Below are 18075 nucleotides of genomic sequence, written 5' to 3'. Positions count from 1 at the left end.
TTAGAATTTAGTTTTCCTTATGTCAGGTGAAGCTGTCTATGTGTTGGGTTTGTGGCCTGAATGGCACTTCCATCATGGAGTCAGCTGTGCTAAGGTCTGGAGGCCTACTAAGGTTTGAGGAACTGTTACCCTGAGAGGATGTGATACTGAGTGATTCAGAGCAGGAGTTCCTGGGAGGAGAACCCACACAAGCAGATGACCAGATGCTGTGCACACCATCCTCGGCAGCACCAAGGTCAGCATCAACAGAACCCAGGAGGTGGGGGTGGTGCTGAGGCAGTGGGTGGGGGATGGAGAAATGACTAGAGCCTAAGAGGTACAAGGGGTGATCTGTGGATGGTCCCCGAGTCTGTGGTGCCAGATCTTTTCCCTCCATACCACAGAGACCCCCCCCCCCACCATTTAAAATGGGCTCAGCTAAGAACCTAGGACTAAGGTCACTCCTTTGAGTGTGTCAGCCAGGGGCGTGGGATGAGGGTAGCATCCAGCAAGACTCAAATTTCCGGTGTTTGTCAGTTCCTTGCCAAGTGGGACTTTCTCTTTCGTTTTCTGGTTGGGTATATCAGCCGGAGGCTGTGTTCAGTAATCACTTGGAAGCACAGCTGGTCACCGTGTCCACACAGCTAAGGACTGTCCAACCCCATCTGAATTCATCCTGTTGAAGATTCCTGGTAAGTTGGGGAATGTCTAAGCTCTCACGCCTGCATACCCCCATAGCTACTCTGAAAGAGGATCATGATAAGTTCAGTAAGCTCAGGGATCTGCCTCGGGTCACAGACACAGCAGCAATGAAGCCTCCTTTGCAGCCAGGGTGGGGTCTGGCCGCTCCCCTCTTTTCATCTACCGTAAGTGCAAAGTAGGATGAGGAGCTCCTCAGACAGGCTTATAGCACCTATGGCACTCAGATGTGCACCAGGTTCCTGACATGTGACCAAAAGACCTCAGGGAGGAATCTGCTCTCAGAGTCCCTCCTCTGAGAAAGGGAGGAAACAACAAGATAGGGGACAGGGGACCGCACATCTCTGTTTGGGGGCCTGGACACGCAGAGTTGATTCTGAGTGATGTGACTTAAGCAGAATGGGGACAAGAACGGCTTTTTGAGACACAAGGACCCCAGGGTTTTCCACCCATCTTTCTCTGAACCCACACTCTGAGTCAGGCCTTGTGAGGAAACTGAGGCTTCAGGAGAGAGAGACTTGACCAGGACTCTGGGACAGGGGCTGAGCAGGTGGCTGGCAGCCATTTATATTCTGGGCTTTGCATGGCCTCTGCTCACCTATTAGGGGATGAGTGGACAGGCCAGAGCCTCTCATACGTCCATGTGGAGGTTAGACACACACACACACACACACACACACACACAAGCCTGCATTGTATTTTCAGTCCTAGCTCCAGGAAGCCAAGTTTTGGGAGTGCTCTATGGTGTCACTGAACTCGGGTTTGCTTGACTACTGCAGAATGACTGGAAACTTGATTCCTTCTCTTTTTTGGCCTTAAAACTTATATGCTACTGGCTGCTTCTGTGACCCGGCAAGCAGTTTCCTGGAATGTGTGTTCTGATTCTGTCCGCTGGATACCTGGGTCAGATGAGGTTCCATCGAAGCACATTAAACATAGGCTGGTGTAAGAAAAGCTGCCTTTGGGGAAGGAGCTGGCAGGAAATCAACCTCTAGCATGAGCTTTGTTAGGAGAGAAAGTCACCATGGGCAGGACGTGGTTGGGCTTCAAGGTAGAATAACACTCAGGGAACAAAGGATCTTCAGAGGTGATGTGACAGAGCCTTAAAGGAAGCTTCACTCTAGGACCTGGAGAGGAGATCCATTGAGAAAAAAAGTCTAACTAAATAGTAAGATAGACAGCCACCATGGACAGAAAGGCAGAAGGAGATAAAGCTGGGGAGGGAAGAGAGAGAGAATAAGAGAGTGAAATAAAAATTCCCTCAATTTTATAATGTGTCCCCAGAGACTGGGGAGCCTGGCCAGAGCTCAAAGTCAATTTCAGAGTAGGCATCTGATTGACTCTGAATGACAGAAAATAAGGAAAAACATTGGTTCACAAGTTCTTCTCACATCCTTTGGTAATAGAGCCCACCGCAATAGAAGGTGGGACCAGAGAGGCATGGGCACATGGTCTGATTTCTCAAAGACAGCTTGGAGGCTAGGAGGAAGGAAAGGAGGAATGGAGGGAGGAAAAGAGGAAGGAAGGATTGAGGTAGGGAGTGGGAGGACAGGTAAGTGGTCTGTGATCTAACAACTAGATCTTGCTGATTGTCCTCAAAAATTCTGAAACCTTCTATAACCATCAACCCAAAGGCAGTGTGGGTGCTACAGCAGGTCATTGACTGAAAGCAGATTTCAATCCTTTGGCCTGTTGTGTTTCCTGACCCTGTGTGTCTACAGAGGAAATAGAGAGACGAGAAAGAAAGTGACTCTGCCAAGGTGCCCTAAGTCTCAAGTCCCTGGATATGTTAGTGCAGGAATATGCGAGGCTGGAGGGAACTGGGTCCAACGTGATGGCCCCAGGTGTCACCAGAAAAGGAAGTTCCAAATGACTTGCTCAGCCTGGTAGTGGTGGTGCATGCCTTTAATCCCAGTACTTGAGAGACAGAGGCAGGTGGATCTGTGTGAGTTGGAGGCCAGCCTGGTCTACAAGAGCTAGTTCCAGTACAGGCTCTAAAACTACAGCAAAACCCTGTCTCGAAAAACCAAGATTCTGACATCTCCAATTGAACTGTGATCATTTATAGCATTCGGGCATCTGTGCTGCTCCGACCTTGTGGTCTACTTTGTCAGCTGTAGCCACAAAGAGAATCATCTGTGCACATTCACCATGTTCCCTTTTAAAATGGCCCTGCCCCCCCCTCTCCTTCTGTCTTCATTTCCATCTCTTCCTTTCTCTCTTCTCTCTCTCTTTTTTTTTTTTTGATACAAAATATACAGCTTTAATAAACAGAAGTAAGACTTACAACAGCTTACACCAGAATCCAAACGATCCGTCCGGACGCAGGACCAAGGCGAAAAAGGAACTATCAGAAACGCACCTGCAGGTTTATAGGCAGGCTTTAGCCTAAGGGCAGCACACCCCCAAAACAGAATGTGATTGGCTGAACTCCCCTATCATCTCCCCCTTTTTTCTAAAATAAGACAGAACCAAACCAAATACAACTATATACAATAGAAGCAAATAATAAATATAAAGTTACAAACAACAAACAATGTTAAGCAAGAAACATATAACAAAAGTTCTGCAAAACATTCTGTCTCAGGGAGTCTAAATAATGTAGATGGTAACTACAACTATCTAATCTTCAACTCCATCAAAGATCTGAGAAGGGAAATAATTTTACTCAAGCAGCCCGGAAGCTTTTCTTCTGCTCCTCCTGTCCCCTGAGACCTGTCTCCCCATCCCCTTTTCTCCTTTTACGTTCCCTTTCCCCTATTAAAATGCCCTCCCCATGAACTCTGTCGCATGGCATCTTTCTCTTGCATGCTGAGTTTGTCTAAATTACAACAATCACATTCCCACTGGCTGGAGATTCCTCTGGACCAAGTGTATTAGCAGAGTCACCAACTCTGAGGTGGCAGCCATTTGCATGACTGTCATGGGGTGTCACTGTTCATGCTGAGCAGTTCCCTAGCAGAGCATCAGGGTCTCCAGGTGAGGTGGGATCTGCTTGTGTTTCTGGAGTTAGAGGTGGGGAGATATGGGGTATCCCATCCCCTGCTGTAAGAGTTTGTGACCCCATCCTGATTGATCAAGGGTCTGTGAACATTACAGCCCATTCCTCAGACTGATCAAGGAATCCCCATCATAGCTGACCTATGACTCAGGGGGCATTTACATGGTCCTGCCTGTCACTGTGATTTTCTCTTCCAAGCTAAAGTCATGATGATGAAAGAGGAAGTATCAAGAGAAAGAAAAGATTTTTTTTTTACCTCTTTGCTCATATTCTCAGTCCTCCCAGTCTTCAACTAGACTTTGGGAGCTCAGTCCAGTGTTCCGAAGCAGGTCTCTGCTTCTGTTTCCATCAGTTGCTGGATGAAGGTTCTATGGTGATATTTAAGATAATCATCAGTCTGACTACAGGGCAAGTCAAGATTGGGCCCCCTCTCCTCTATTGCTTAGGGTCTTAGCTGAGTCATCCTTGTGGATCCTTGGGAATTTCTCTAGATTCTGCTCACCCCATAATGGCTCCCTCCATCAAGGTATCTCTTTCCTAGCTCTCATCTCTGTCTTTCCTCCATCTCAACTATCTCATTCCCTCAAATATTCCTCATGATGGGGACACCCACTGAAACAGTCTACCTGAGCTAATGGGAGCTCACCAACTCCAGATGGACTGGAAAGAACAAACATAGGACCAAACTAGTCCCTCTGAATGCGGTTGACAATTGTATGGCTGGGGCAGACTGAGGGGGCCACAGCAATGGCACCAGGATTTATCTCTACTGCATGTACTGGTTTTTTAAGAACCTAGTCTCTTTGGGTATATACCTTGCTCAGCCTAGATAGAGTAGGGAGGGCCTTGGACCTCCTACAAAGCAATGTGCCTTACAGTCTCTGACGATTGAATGGGAGTGGGATGGGAGGGTGTGTGGAAGGAATGGGAGGAAGGAAGGGAGTGAGAACTTGGGTTGGTATTTTTAAAAACCTAATAAATTTTTAAAAGCCTCAAAAAAGAAAGCAAAATAAATAAATAAATGAAAAGTCTTTTAATGGCAAAAATGAGTCTCTACAAGGAAGCGTGGTCTAAGCATTGTGTCTAAGGCTTGATCTTGGCTTGACTCTTGGCTCAGTCTCTAAGTTGTGGGATCAAAACTAATGGCTCGCTCCTGACTGCAAAATCACAGCATAGCCCCATAGCATATGTAGTAACTTTCACACTGAATTGTAAATTGGAGAAAGATACATATTTTAGTGAATTATTACTAAACTCTAATAAAATGGTGAGATAAATGTGTTGCAAACTGTAGTGTTTGGGTCCTGAGAAATCACCTATCTCCCTCCTTCAAAAATGTGAGGACATGGCCATCCAGCCCCAGTGACATTCATCATGGTGAAATAGGCCCCAGAAGAGAGGGTTATGTTGGCCCCAGTGCCCGGCTCCTCTCAGTCCCTTCTCCTGAGACAAAGCAACAAATCCCCACAGCCTTCCAGCTGCAGGTCTCTGGTAGAGCAGAAGGCTTTGGCCCCTCCATGAAAGGAGCCATGAGAGTAAGACATGAGGTAGTGGACTTTGCCATAGAGGATGCTGGGAACTTCTGAGGGGAAGCAATTCATGATGGGTCAATGTAAAGTTAGATTCCAAGGGCCTGCTCACCGACTTCAGCAGACCACTTTGAGTTCTAGCCTTTGTCAGGTTGTCACAGACACACTCAGGGGCAACACCCACACTCCTGTGAACCTGAGTCCTGCTCAAATTCATCCAGAAGACTCCTCAGTAAGTGTGGGAAGGTGTGCAGTTCCCACACTGCTCATCTCCACTGCAGCTCTAGAGGAAGCTGTGGACCATTTTATAGAGGTACTCAGGGGCAGTAGATCTGGACTCACAGCCGGGTTGGGTCTGGTTGTTCTTCCTTAGCACAGGAAAGACTGGAGAAGGCATCAAATGGGACCACTGATCTTCAATGGCTCACTTTGGATGATAGAATTCTTGGAACGTGACAGGGCACCTCAAAAGGAAGGTGTCTGGTGTGGATGCCCACTCCATTGTGGAATGGCAGACTCTGCCTTATGTATCTGGGTGAAGAATAGACAGACATGGACATACACCCACTTTCTGGGGTCCAACCAACAAGCTTGAGGAAACCATGTGTATCAGCCTCTGTCCCGTAGGTCTCCATGGTTGCTTACTACCTGGTCACACTCTGTTGGGTCCAGGGGGGTCGCGCAAAGATGAGAACACCACCAAGTCTAATAAACCAGAAGCAAACTTTATTCCAGAAACCAGATCCTAGGATAACCATAAGCAAACTTAAAAATAAGAAATAAAAATAAGACACCGCGGGGCACAGAAGCTTATCAGCTAGCTGAGACCACAGCCAGAGATGGTGTTTGTTAGGCTGTGGCAAAAGGCCGGTTTTTTGACCCTGCCTTTTATAGTTAGGACAGCAAGCATTAGGTCTGGGTAAAAGAATTTTTACAACCTTGCCCTGACCCTTGGGCTGATCAGCGGAGACCCTAGGGAGGGGAGTGAGTGCTAATGTCAAGGAGGAATTTGGAATTAACTGGTTCCTGGGCTGAGAATTTAGGAGGAAAAACCTTTCACACTGTTTTCAGGTAAATCTTCAGATACTGACTGCCATACTTTATAACCTCCATTATCAGAGCTCATTAATTAAACCTTCTTATTTATCTACTGTCTCCTGGTACCTCCGGGTGCAAACTGAGGTCATGCCTCTCCTCTGGTGGTGCCAGTTTCCCATAACAGAGACAGTGTCTGACCCAGAGGTCACATATCTCTGTCTCCTAAAGGTTAAACTCAGTTTACATCTGCCATTTATCAAGGATGGTCAGGACACTGCTCTTAATTTGTAGAGAGACACTCTGGCCTTGTAAATAAAACAGCCAGTTGTAAAATTACCTATGCATCCCAAGCATCTGAGAAAAATTCATTCACTGTGAATGAATGATCCTCGATCTGCTGAGAAAGCTGCTGATAGTCTGTTCTTATTCTCCTAGACTTATGACTTTATATTTCTTTATTTTTACATTTTTATTTTCTTATGCCTGGAGTCTTCACTTTCTGTCCTTGTTCTGTCTCAAGGCAACAGAAAAATCCTAGTGCTTGTAGACTCTGGTTTGTCTGTCTACTTCCTTATTGTTGTCTTGTCTGACCCCTCACGGTCTCCATGAACACACTTTGCTGTCTCTATGCTATAGAGGTGGGGAGGCTGTAGGACCCTAGCTGGGCCCTAGAGAAAGAGGTTGTACAGTTAGTTGGTCCTGGTTACCAGCATGGGGCTGCTACCAGCATCATGCCAAGCCCACTGGTCCTGGAGGTGGAATGAGGCTGGGTTAGGTGGCAAGTGTAATGCAGAGAAGTGCCCTTAGTTATAGGTCTTCCGGGGCTGGGAGTGACTGGGCAAGCCTACAGAGAGGATCTGGTTATCCTGACCACTTGTGGCACTAGGAATTGTTCCTGGGGCCTCATACACACTGAGGGGCTTTTCATCACCAAAATGTAGCCTTAGACACAGACACCAGTGATGTTTGTACTGAGTTAAAACTAGGATCTCAGTGTGAAGCCTCAGCTGTACTTGAACTGCCAGCAGACATCCTGCCTCAGCCTCTCCAGTGCTGACGTTACCCCACGTGCAATCAGATATCCTGTTTATTCAAGGCTACTATACACTAGTCGCCTAGGGAGAAGGCCCACCCTTGTGCATTGCCTGTGGGAATGCGGCTTCTCACACATTATTGATGCAACATTGAGCCCCAGGCTATGAAAACTTTAAATTGAAGCTCTGTGATCTACTCATGTTTCTTCTAGAAATATCTTAAAGAGGGGCTGGAGAGATGGCTCAGAGGTTAAGAGTACTGACTGCTCTTCCAGAGGTCCTGAGTTCAATTCCCAGCAACCAACCGCATGGTGGCTCACAACCATCTGTAATGAGATTTAGTGCCCTCTTCTGGCCAGAAATAATACAGACAGAACACTGTATTCTTAATAAATAAATAAATAAATCTTTTTTAAAAAAATAAAAAAGATATCTTAAAGAATGTAATCCACAGTGCAGAAATTGTATTCAAGAGAGTGTTCGTTTCACTTGGTTATTAGAAGTTACCTAAGGTTGAACATTTAAGAAGGACGACAGAGCACTGGACGGGCTAGAGCAGGGACAAGGACAGGGACTAACAGGAACTCCAGCCCTGGTTGGGTTCAGGATCCTGCAGAACAAAGAGGATGTGAACTTTGGGAGAACAGGGCAGCATCTGTGAATTTAACCATTCAAGGGCACAGGCCCTGATGTAGGTGAGAAGCCATTCATAGTCACATGGGGAGGGGGTGAAATGCTGATGGGTGCCTTAGAGAGTGGAGAGTCATACCTAAAAGATGGGGTACCAATAAGAACAACTTGGGGTCAAACCCTGTTCCAGCAAACCCTTATGTTCTTCCCTCCACTTTAAAATGGGGCTCACAAGAGTCCTCATCTCATAGAGGATGGTGGTCCTCTAATGAGGTGTGTATGAGGAGCCTTGTGTATCACAAACATACAGTAAATTTTTTCTATTAACATTAATTCACATATGTTTCCACCAAAGAGTTGGCAGAACATCCTTTCCCATTTCTCCTATGTATAGACTGTATATTGCTTTTCTTCATGGCTATGTCTCTAGCTGGTGACATTCTCCTTGGACTCTGACAGGACTGGAAGGCTGTCTTGGCCAGGATGAGGGGAGAAGGTAGACCAGATGACTGGTATCTGTAAGTAGCAGTGTAGAACCCACCGGAGGAGAAGCATTATGGCTGTCAGTCCTTTGGTCCATTACTGCCACTCCGAAGGAACCATTGGGTCTCTGGCCCCTCCAACCTTACCTTCCCTGCATCTGTCTCCATTACATCTTACAGTTTCTTCTTTCCTCTCCTTCCAGCCTAGCCACCAGAAGAGCCTTAAGGAAAACCTGTCAGAAATCCTTGTGCTCAGACCCAGAACATCCTCATGGCGGTATCAGGTAGTCTATTTCTTTTCCGGCTGCTTCCAGATGACAAGTGTTCCAGTGGAAAAGGAATTGAAGCATATAAGTGTGTGCATAAGTGTGCTGTCTTGATTCTATAATATCTCAGAGGCTCATGCATTTTAACACTTGGTCTCTAGTTGTTGATATGATTTCTGGAGGTTAGGGAAGTCTTAGGATATAGAGGCTTACTGGAGGAAGTTCAACCCTATGTGTAGGCTTTTAGACATTACTGCCCTGCCTTACTCCTAGAACTTGACATGATGAAGTAGGTGGATCCCTGTGAACTTGGGACCAGACTGGTCCTCACAGTGAGTTCTAGATCAGTCAGGATTTTTTGGTGAGGAAAAGGTCAATAGCGCATAATTTTGAGTCTGTGGATGGTTACTAATGGTGACTCCTTATGTAGGCCTACAATGAAAAGAGCAATTGGGACAATAAGAAATGACAAGCATTCAGCGTTTTTCATTTGCAGAGAAAAGAGCACTAGAAAGCTCAGTGTCCCAGGATGACTGTGACTGTCAAGGATATAAGGGCACTGAGGGGAGGCTCCTGTTCTGAGGTGGGACAGTGGGAGGATGCATTCCATGCAAGGCCCCAGACAGCAAGCTTCAGCTTGAGAATGGAGAAAGCCCAGAGCGTTCTTGCTCCTGGAATGCCATTGCTTCCATGTACAAAGCTGTTTATGGCATGAATGACTGTGACAAGGGTCTATGCCAAGTTGGCAGTCAAACCGGGAAGTGTTGTCTATGTGGTCCTGGCTTTAGAGACAGGAAATATTCAAGAGTCAAGGGCTTGAGGATGTCTTGGTTTCCAGGAGCCCTGAGCTCGTCCATGTTCAGAATACACTGATGTTAATTCCATTTCCTTTGAAAATATCATTATTGTCACAATGAAACATTGAAGATTCCTCTAATGACTTGAAAGTCACATGTGAAGGCACTGGTACCACAATGTTTGACATGTAAGAGGTTCATGGTGGATGGAATAAGAAACTTCAACTACAGACCCGTGGTTTCACTCAGTCTTGGAAAGCAAAGCCTATGATGAACATATGGAAAGTGGGTCCCAGCAAACACCCTCTTGGAGGTGTGCACAGGAAACAGGGTCCTGATGTCTGCACATAGTGTCTCCTTTGTTTTTGTAGAGCAGGATCAGAGTAGAAGTGCTGTAGGAAGTCTTACAGCCAGTGGTTACCGGCCCACTGGGGCTTGGCCTCTTATACTATATATGCTGATGTAGAGCATGTGTATGGTCTCTCTGTTTTCTGGCTGTGGGATTTGGTTTCTGATCTCCCTTAAATCAGAGGATTCTGATTTGTGAGTCTACCCCTCAATAAATAACCACCTATTTCTCAATTCTGAGCTAGTGTGGGATTTCTTTAAAGCATCCTTCTTCATAGAAGAGATGCAGAGGAAGAGAGACATAGGCATAGATATGACAGATAACATAGTGATGGTAGATGATAGATAATAGATCTCTAGTAATCCTTGTCATGAGGCCTCCAGTCCCAATGAATAGCACTCTATATTTATGGCATCATTTGATCTCATGACTTTACTTCCTTAATGATTTTGTCACCAAATACAGTTGCTAATCCTAAGAGCTTTTAACATATGAATTTGGGAGATATCATTGAATCACCAACCCTGGAAATCCCATTAGGATCCATTGACAAATGCATGAGAACTTGATATCTCACCAGCTCCTGGTACTTGCCCTTAAATCTCTGTCATACTGTCTTCTAACCTCATTCTTTTTCTTGAATAAGTGACAAGTCGCATCGTGGAAGAAATTGTGGATTATCTCACGGACACACTCAGCAGAGTGGATCTGGAGCGTCTGATAACTGAAGACGGAGCCTGGAAGGCATTTGTGAAGACAGCAGAGTTGTCAAGGTTACCTGCATGGTGCACCCGGAATTGTCCACCGACCATGACGATGGGGGTTTTTTCCCTGGGCAGTCATACCCACTCTAGGAAGTCCCAGGGGGTGGGGTTATGGGTCCTTCTTCTCAACATTCTCAACCATCCAAGAGCTTCCTTGATGGAAATCACCTCAGGGTGACTGAAGATGTTGCCCAGGGTGCCAGGACTGTTTCTGCCATCTATTAGTTATGCAACCTTAGCAAATCAGTTACTACTTCCTGAGTTTCACCACCATAAAACTGTAGTATGAAAAAATAAGATCATGTGTGTGGAGTTCTCAGCATGTGATTAGTACACAGTGGGTGCCCCTGAAAGTTAGCATTGAAAGCCAACTATAAAATGGGAAGAGATCAAGTTCGGGGATCTCCTGTAGGACTGAGAACTCAAAAGCTTATCTTGAGACAAGTCAGAAAAGTCTAGACATGATCAGCCCTGTCCTCAGGTTCTGTCTCGGTCACTCCCCTTCCACCTGAGGAGCTGTAACAACAGCAGGATCCTCCTGTCAGCTGAGGAGGCAGAGAGTCCACAGTGCAGCTGCACAGAGCTGGGTGACAGCCTGGGAGGAACAACCGGTCAGGAAAAGAAAACCAAGTGCCACCGCCCTTCCCAAAGAGTGTAGCCTGTGTTAGTGGCTTCTCTTCTGCTCTCAGGCACTACCTTGTGACTCCAGCTATGGAGCGAAAGGACTTTGGGCATCTGCAGAGCAGACAGCAGGACAAAGGATGGGGGGGATCTCATGGCTCTGGGGGTTTTATTTGTTTTGATTTACTTTTAAATTCTCAAATATAGCTAAATAGTAAAGTCTGAGGAAAGGGTCCCAGTGAGTCTTCTTTCCTTTTGACACCAGCTGTTGATAAAAGACTCTGCTAAACCCACTATAGGATTAGGAATCATCTAGAATGGCCCATAGAACTCAAATGTCAGGTGGGTAGTACAGCTGACTATGGAACCAGAAGGTTTACATCAGCAGTGCAAACACACAGAAGCCAAATCAAGGAGACATTCAATCCCTGAAGCTTATTGTCCTCAGGACACAGCGTTGTCCTTCATTGAGTGTACAAAAGAATCACATGACTACTCTACACCAGGCAGCCCACGCTAGGAAAGAATCTTCATCCTGAACCAGAGGCCGGCAGCCAAAGGACACTGATCAAGACTGTTGCCCTAGGGGAACAGAGGTGGAGCCACTCTACACACAGGGAGCTGGGGACTTACAGACACAGGTCAGGAGGGCAGGACGGCAGATCCTTTACAGGGAAACCAACAACAGATCAATTCAGTGACACAGGCCTCATGGGAATCTTCCTAATGTCAATGCCTTTGTACTCCAGTGCCTCCAGGGGTCAGACATGGCTCCAAAGTCCCCACCACACCCCACATCTTTCAGGTTGAGCATTTCTACAGGTAATTCTTGAGAACAGGAATATCTTAGATCCTGCAGTTTCCCACTTAGACATATTTGCAGATAATGGGTGAAGGTTCTTACAGATGGGCCCCAAATCTACCGTTACTGCTGACACTGTACTGGAGAGGGGGGAGTTTTATGCAAAGCTTCTGCAGCGACTGTGCTGTCACCGTGACTGTCCCATGAGGCCAGAGGGTGCTTTTGACTGTTCAGGTTTGGGAGCCTTTAAGATTGAGGAATCCACTCTTGGCTTGCACTGTGTGTCCCTTGCAGAACTCCCCAGGCCAGCACAGGCATTCCTGCAGACTGGGTACTGCATGGGCTGCAGATGACTTCCCAGCAGCTGAGTGCAGAGAGGCGACTCCTGGGAAACAGGGCTCCCTCACAACACACACAGTTCTCTGAGTTAAAGTGTATTTGCTCTAACCTCACTTCCCTGTGCTCATCTACACAGTCCCTACAGGTAGCGATGACAGTGGCCTTGAAGGGAGGCATTTTAAAGAGTCTGTCGCTACAGTGCCATGGTTCAACTTTACACTGACCTGTAGACTAAAGTCCATGGATATATAAATTGTACACAAGGCTCATGGCAGATAGCACAATTATGGACTCTGTAAAATCATTTCCTATTGTGTTTGTACTATGAAAGTATATTTTGAACAAGAGTTTAGTTTTTTTTTAAAAAAAATACAAAGCCCGTTTCCCTCATGTTCTTTTCCTCTTCTGTCACAGCGAGGAGGAAGCTGCCCTGCATGATGCGCTGAAGAAGCATTTAGCTCGGAATCCCACAGATAAAAATGAGAGGGCTGAAGAGGAGCTGAAGAAAAAGAGGTTTTTGAAAGAATTTCCTCAGTTGAAAATCAAACTTGAAGAACACATCCAGAAGCTTCGCTCCCTGGCTGACCATCTTGATAAAGTTCACAGTGGCTGCACCATCTCCAATGTGGTGGCCGAATCCACCAGCACTGTCTCTGGAGTCCTGGGCATCCTGGGTCTAGTTCTGACACCCATTACAGGAGGAACCAGCCTGATGCTCTCAGCAACTTCCTTGGGGCTGGTAGCAGGTATGACTAGCCTCACAACCACCATCGTGGAAGAGTCAAACCGGCTCTCAGATGAATCCGAAGCCAGTCGTCTAGTTGGAGCCAGCATGAACACATTCCATGAGCTTATGAAAATTATGCCTAAGATCACAGTCAAACTTAGTAATACGGGTGTGGATTTAGTGAGTGCCTGTAAAAGCCTCAAGGATCTAATCAGGGCCACCAGGATGTCCAGAGCTGGTTATCGCCCACTAGGACAATTTGCAGAGAGCAGCTCTGCTGAAGGTTCAAGGGAGTTGGGGAATGCATTAAGAGCCAGTATTAAAGGAATAAGCGTTACCAGTCTCTTCCTTGCATTGGATGTGTATCATCTCGTGACAGATTCAATAGATTTGTACAATGGGGCAACTACAAAGTCGGCTGCAGCACTGAGGAAACTGGCTCTCATGCTGGAGAGAAAGTTGCAGGAATTTGAGAAGATTCACAAGGCTCTGCAGTGAGATCTGCCTCAGTGACATCTCCCCCAAGAAGCTAAAAATGCAGGAAAGATGGCATCAATGGGGGGGGGGGTGAAGGTATACTTTACAAAGGAAAGCACGAGAAATAAAGTCTTTGGAACTGAGTATTGAGGTGTTTGTATTTCTGTGACTGGGCACAGCGAGATCAATGCAGACAGTGACTCAATAGAAGACAGAAATTGGAGTCTAAACAAGGTACCCCAGTCTTTCCAACCTAAAGAGTGGGAATGGGACTTAAACATGGTGGGTGTGAGTAGGGAGGGCTACACAAGAACAAGCAATGAGAAGGCAGGAAACCAGGAGAGCAGATAATGGGAGAAAGTCAGAGTTAGAATTCTATATATGGAGAAGTCATAATGGTGGCCAGGATCCCCTCCCCCGAGGGAAGTATCCTATGACCCTGGATTATTCCTCTCAGCAGCAGTAGGATCAGCTCACCCATGTGTCCTCCAGGCAGTGACCTTTCAACAGATGGTGATGAAGATGATGTTATTATGGTGGTGGTGATAACAAAGTTTTTCGATTTCTTGACAAGGAGCCAGGCCTCCAAGGAGACATGGTCACCTGAGAGACCAATGACATCAAAGTGAATGTCTGTGTGCTGTGATGTTTCAGTGGTGGGCTTGGGCTTAGAGAATCAAGGTAGATTTGCATGGGGAGTTAAGCAACTTATGGTTTGGAGATGAAGTTCGCAGTTTGTGACAAGAGACTCAGCTGGTGACCCTCAGTTTCTTCTCACTCTGGGGGGAGGTGTCCTGGCCAAGATGGTATCTCAGATCAATGGGCTCTTGTACTCTTATATTTATAGATTTGTGCTCAGGAAATATTAACCTCCTGGTCTAGAAAATCTGAGTAAAAAGCAGTCAATTACATCAGAAGAAGATGGCATGGGAACAAAGAAAAGGGCAGGGTCAAGATAATATGCTGTTATCATTGGTGGAGAGCTACACACAATGCCAAGCAGAGGGAAGATTGAAGCCTAGTGGGATGCCACAGGGCTCAGAGGGAGGAGTTATGTATGGTAATCAAGATACTGGTGACATTCATTAGTGACAGCTCTGGCCTCAGCTAACACTAAGGACGCTAGGAGTGTCTCTAACAGACAGCACTTCAGTCCCCTTGAAAGCCCACATGCCACTGCAATGACAGGCCATGTAGGGGCAGCAGCTTAGATCTTCTCATGGCCACTCTTGATGCTTAGACTCACATGGCTGTAGTCAGGCCAAGCTTGATCTAACACATTGAGCCTGTCTAATGTTGACCCACTGCTTCCTCTAGGCGTTGGTCTCCTGACTTCAATTTGCCTTTGGGCAACAATCTCATGGATCTGAAGTGTCATGACTCAACTCAGAGACACAAGAATAAGAAACACACTTTTAGAACCTTTGATAGCTTGAGGATTTCTCTTCTACTGATGATCTGGACTGGTTCAGAATGACTGTCAGCACAGCATGCAGTTTCCTTCCCTGTGATTTGCAGCTCTTGGAGGTTTTGTCTCTTGTGTTTGCTCAGATGTCCAGGTTAGCCACTTCCCTTCACTAGGTTGTGGGCTATGCTGAAGCAAGCATGGTGACAAGTCCCTTGGTGCTGACCCCTCCACCCTCCACTTGGTAAAGCTAATAGTAACTTGAAGCAGAATTAGAAGAGCAGCCACTGGATTGGGATCACATTTCCGTTGGTTGACATTTCCTTTGACCAAAGACATTGGCAGACTCATCAACTCTCAAGTGGCAGATATTTGCATGATGTTCTTGAGGTAACACCGCTCATGTTGAGCAGTTCCCTAGCAGATTGCCAGAACTCTGGGTGGCATGGACTCTTCTTGTGTCCTTGGAGTTAGAGAAGGAGGGATGGGGGTGTCCTGACCCCTGTTGTAAGAATCTGTAGCCCCATCCTGACCGTTAGATTTCTGTGAATGTTCCAGCCCATTCCTCAGCCTGATCAAGGGATTTGCACCATGATGGCCTGTGGCTCAGGGGACATTTACATGCTCCTGCGTCTCGCTGTGTTTTTCTATTCCAAGCTAGAGTCATGCTGATGAAAGAGGAGGAGTCAAGAGTAAGAAAAAGATCTTTTTATTGTCCACAAATCACATTTTACCTGGAAGCATGTTTACATGAGTCTCATAGGCTCCATCTTGGCTCGACTCTGGGCTCAGGCTCTGAGATGTGGAATGAAAGCTTGTTCCTCAACGTAGTCTCCCCTTCCGCAAAATCACAGCATAGCCACATAGAACATGTGATAGTTACACAGTGATTTGAAAATATGAGATAAGATTGGTATCTTAAGGAATGATTATAAAACTCCAAATGGTGAATAAGTGTGTTGTTAACTGTAGTGTATGGGTCCCAAATAGTCACCTGTTCTCTCTCCTCAAGCTATGAAGACATGGCCATCCCCCCCAGTGACATTTGTCTATGATGAAACAGGCCCAAGAGACCTGGCACCTGGTGTCCAGGTCCTCTCAGTCCCTTTCTCTGTAACAAAGCAGAGATGCCACACAGCCTTCCAGCTTATGTTTTCTGATAGAGCAGAGGACTTTGGTCCGCGCATCAAAGATGCCATGAGTGTAAGACATGAGGTAGAGGACCCTGCCATAGAGGATGCTGGGACATTCTAGGAGGAAGCAGTGCAGGAAGCTCTATGTAAATTACAGATTCCAAATGCCATGCTCACGAACTTCAGCAGACACTGTCAGCACCATCCACTCCAGAGCCCAGGACCACGTGAGGGCTGAGCAGAGCTGGTGTCCTTGGCGAGAGGATGGGCTGATCAGAACCAAGGAGCTGTAGAAAGTGACCTCTGGAAGGTCCCTAGGGCTGAAGTGGCAGATTTTCTATCTTAAAGACCATGGAGTACATACAAACAACATGGGTGTACATAGAAGAACCTAGGAAGTCAGACTGAGGTTGGTCCTCTAAGAAGGTGAACAAGAATGTGGGTGGATGTGGAGCTCAGGACCTGAGTCTGGGTCCTCAGGTGGATCTGAGCTGCTCAGAGGAGGCGGCTTTCTCTTTCCCTTTGAATTTTGACCTTTGTCAGGTTTTCAAAGACACAACCAGGAATGGAAGCCACCCTCCTGAGACCTGGGTCCCGCTCAAATCCAGTCAGAAAACTCCTCTGTAAGTTGGGCATAGTTTTTAGTTCCCCCACTTGCTTGTCTTCAGCACAGCCCTAGAGTATGAACCCATTTTATGCCCACACTCTGTGAGAAGAGACTGGAATTTCAAGTTGTGGTTGGTGAGGTGGATCTTCTGAAGAATGAGAGAGACTCACTCTCACTGGGATCACCAAGCTGCTCAGCCTAGATGACAGGATTCTTCTGACATGACCAGGGATCCTAGAGGGGAAGAGTCTGGAATGGGTGCCCCCTCCACTGGGAAATGGAGGAAACAAAGAGATGGAGGAGGGCAGGGGCATAAGGCTGTTCTTGGGGCCTGGTCAGTAAAGCTGGCTCTGGGGTGCTGCTACTAAAGTGGACAGGGGACAAAGGCTGCCTGCTCAGATACAAAGAGCCAAGGGGTTGGGGTGTCCCACAACCTGGCACTGAGGCCCTATTCTATGTCAGGCTCTGTGTGGAATCTGAGGCTGCAGAAGACAGGGGATTGTCAAGGAGAGGAGGCAGAGCCGTGGGTGGCAGGCTTGTGCCCTCTGGGCCTCACCTGGTGTCTCAGCATGTGGTGGATAGGAACTATGGCAGCTCTGTCTCGTGTATCTAGGTGAAGAATAAGACAGATACAGACATACACCCACCCTCTGGGGCCCAACCAATCAGCTCCAGGAAGCAATGCATCTCAGCCTCTTTCCCACAGGTCTCCATGGTTACTAACTATCTGGCTATTTATTTCCCTTTGTTATGTCTCTGGGCAGCAGAGCCTTTCCCGGTGCTTGTAGTCTCTGCTTTGTTTGTCATTTCCCTTATGGCCCGACAGTCAGTTCTTTCCCACTTGGATGATTCAAGCTGCTCTGGTCCCCACAGTGTCTCCATGGACAGCCTCTGTGGTCTCCCTGCTATAGAAGTGGGGTACCTGTGGGACCCTCATTGGTCCCCAAAGAAAGAGGCTGCACAACTAGCCCTAGTTACTATCTTTGGGCTGCAACAAGTTTGTGCCAAGTTCCCTGGTGGTGTGAAAGACCTGGGTGTAGGGGGCATTTGTAGTAGAGAGATGCACACACTAGGAAATAGGACATCCATGGCTCTAAGGACTGTGCAAGCCAGCAAATGGAGGTTTGTGTAATAATCTCAATAGGGAGGGAAAAGGAAGAATTTTAAGGGGTGGGCAGAGCCCACAAGAGGCCAGAAATCCTGAACCGTTCCTCTTTTGGGAGGGGTTGATGAGGGAGTAGCTGCAGCGGGGAGAAGGGTTTGTGTGCTGTGTGGGAGTGCTTTAACCCGACACATGAAGAAACATGTAGTCCTGACCCCTGTATTCCCTCCTAAAGCAGAGGCAGGGAATCCCACTGCCCTGGGAAGGCTGTGCAGACAGCCTCAGTTCTGCCTC

The 18075-nt window shown here is 46.9% G+C and overlaps 1 protein-coding gene across 1 annotated transcript; it reads left to right on the top strand.

The window, feature by feature from the left end:
* The first annotated feature begins 514 nt into the window (after positions 1–514).
* On the top strand, positions 515–13678 carry LOC148118964 (apolipoprotein L3-like). The gene is made up of 4 exons (XM_087899064.1): positions 515–671; positions 8596–8676; positions 10451–10577; positions 12745–13678. The coding sequence occupies exons 2-4, from the start codon at positions 8664–8666 to the stop codon at positions 13553–13555; spliced, it is 951 nt and encodes a 316-aa protein (XP_087755190.1). The 5' UTR covers positions 515–671; positions 8596–8663; the 3' UTR covers positions 13556–13678.
* The last annotated feature ends 4397 nt before the right edge of the window (positions 13679–18075 follow it).

The sequence above is a fragment of the Myodes glareolus genome, chromosome 19, assembly GCF_982192425.1.
Source record: "Myodes glareolus chromosome 19, mMyoGla1.1, whole genome shotgun sequence".
In the NCBI taxonomy this organism is placed as follows: domain Eukaryota; kingdom Metazoa; phylum Chordata; class Mammalia; order Rodentia; family Cricetidae; genus Myodes; species Myodes glareolus.
Note: the sequence above shows the minus strand (reverse complement) of the source record. Positions and strands in the feature narration are given on the sequence as shown.

Coding starts and splice junctions, on each gene's coding strand:
- LOC148118964 (XM_087899064.1), top strand. Junction 10,578..12,744: donor AAGACAGCAGAGTTGTCAAG/GTTACCTGCATG, acceptor CTTCTGTCACAG/CGAGGAGGAAGCTGCCCTGC.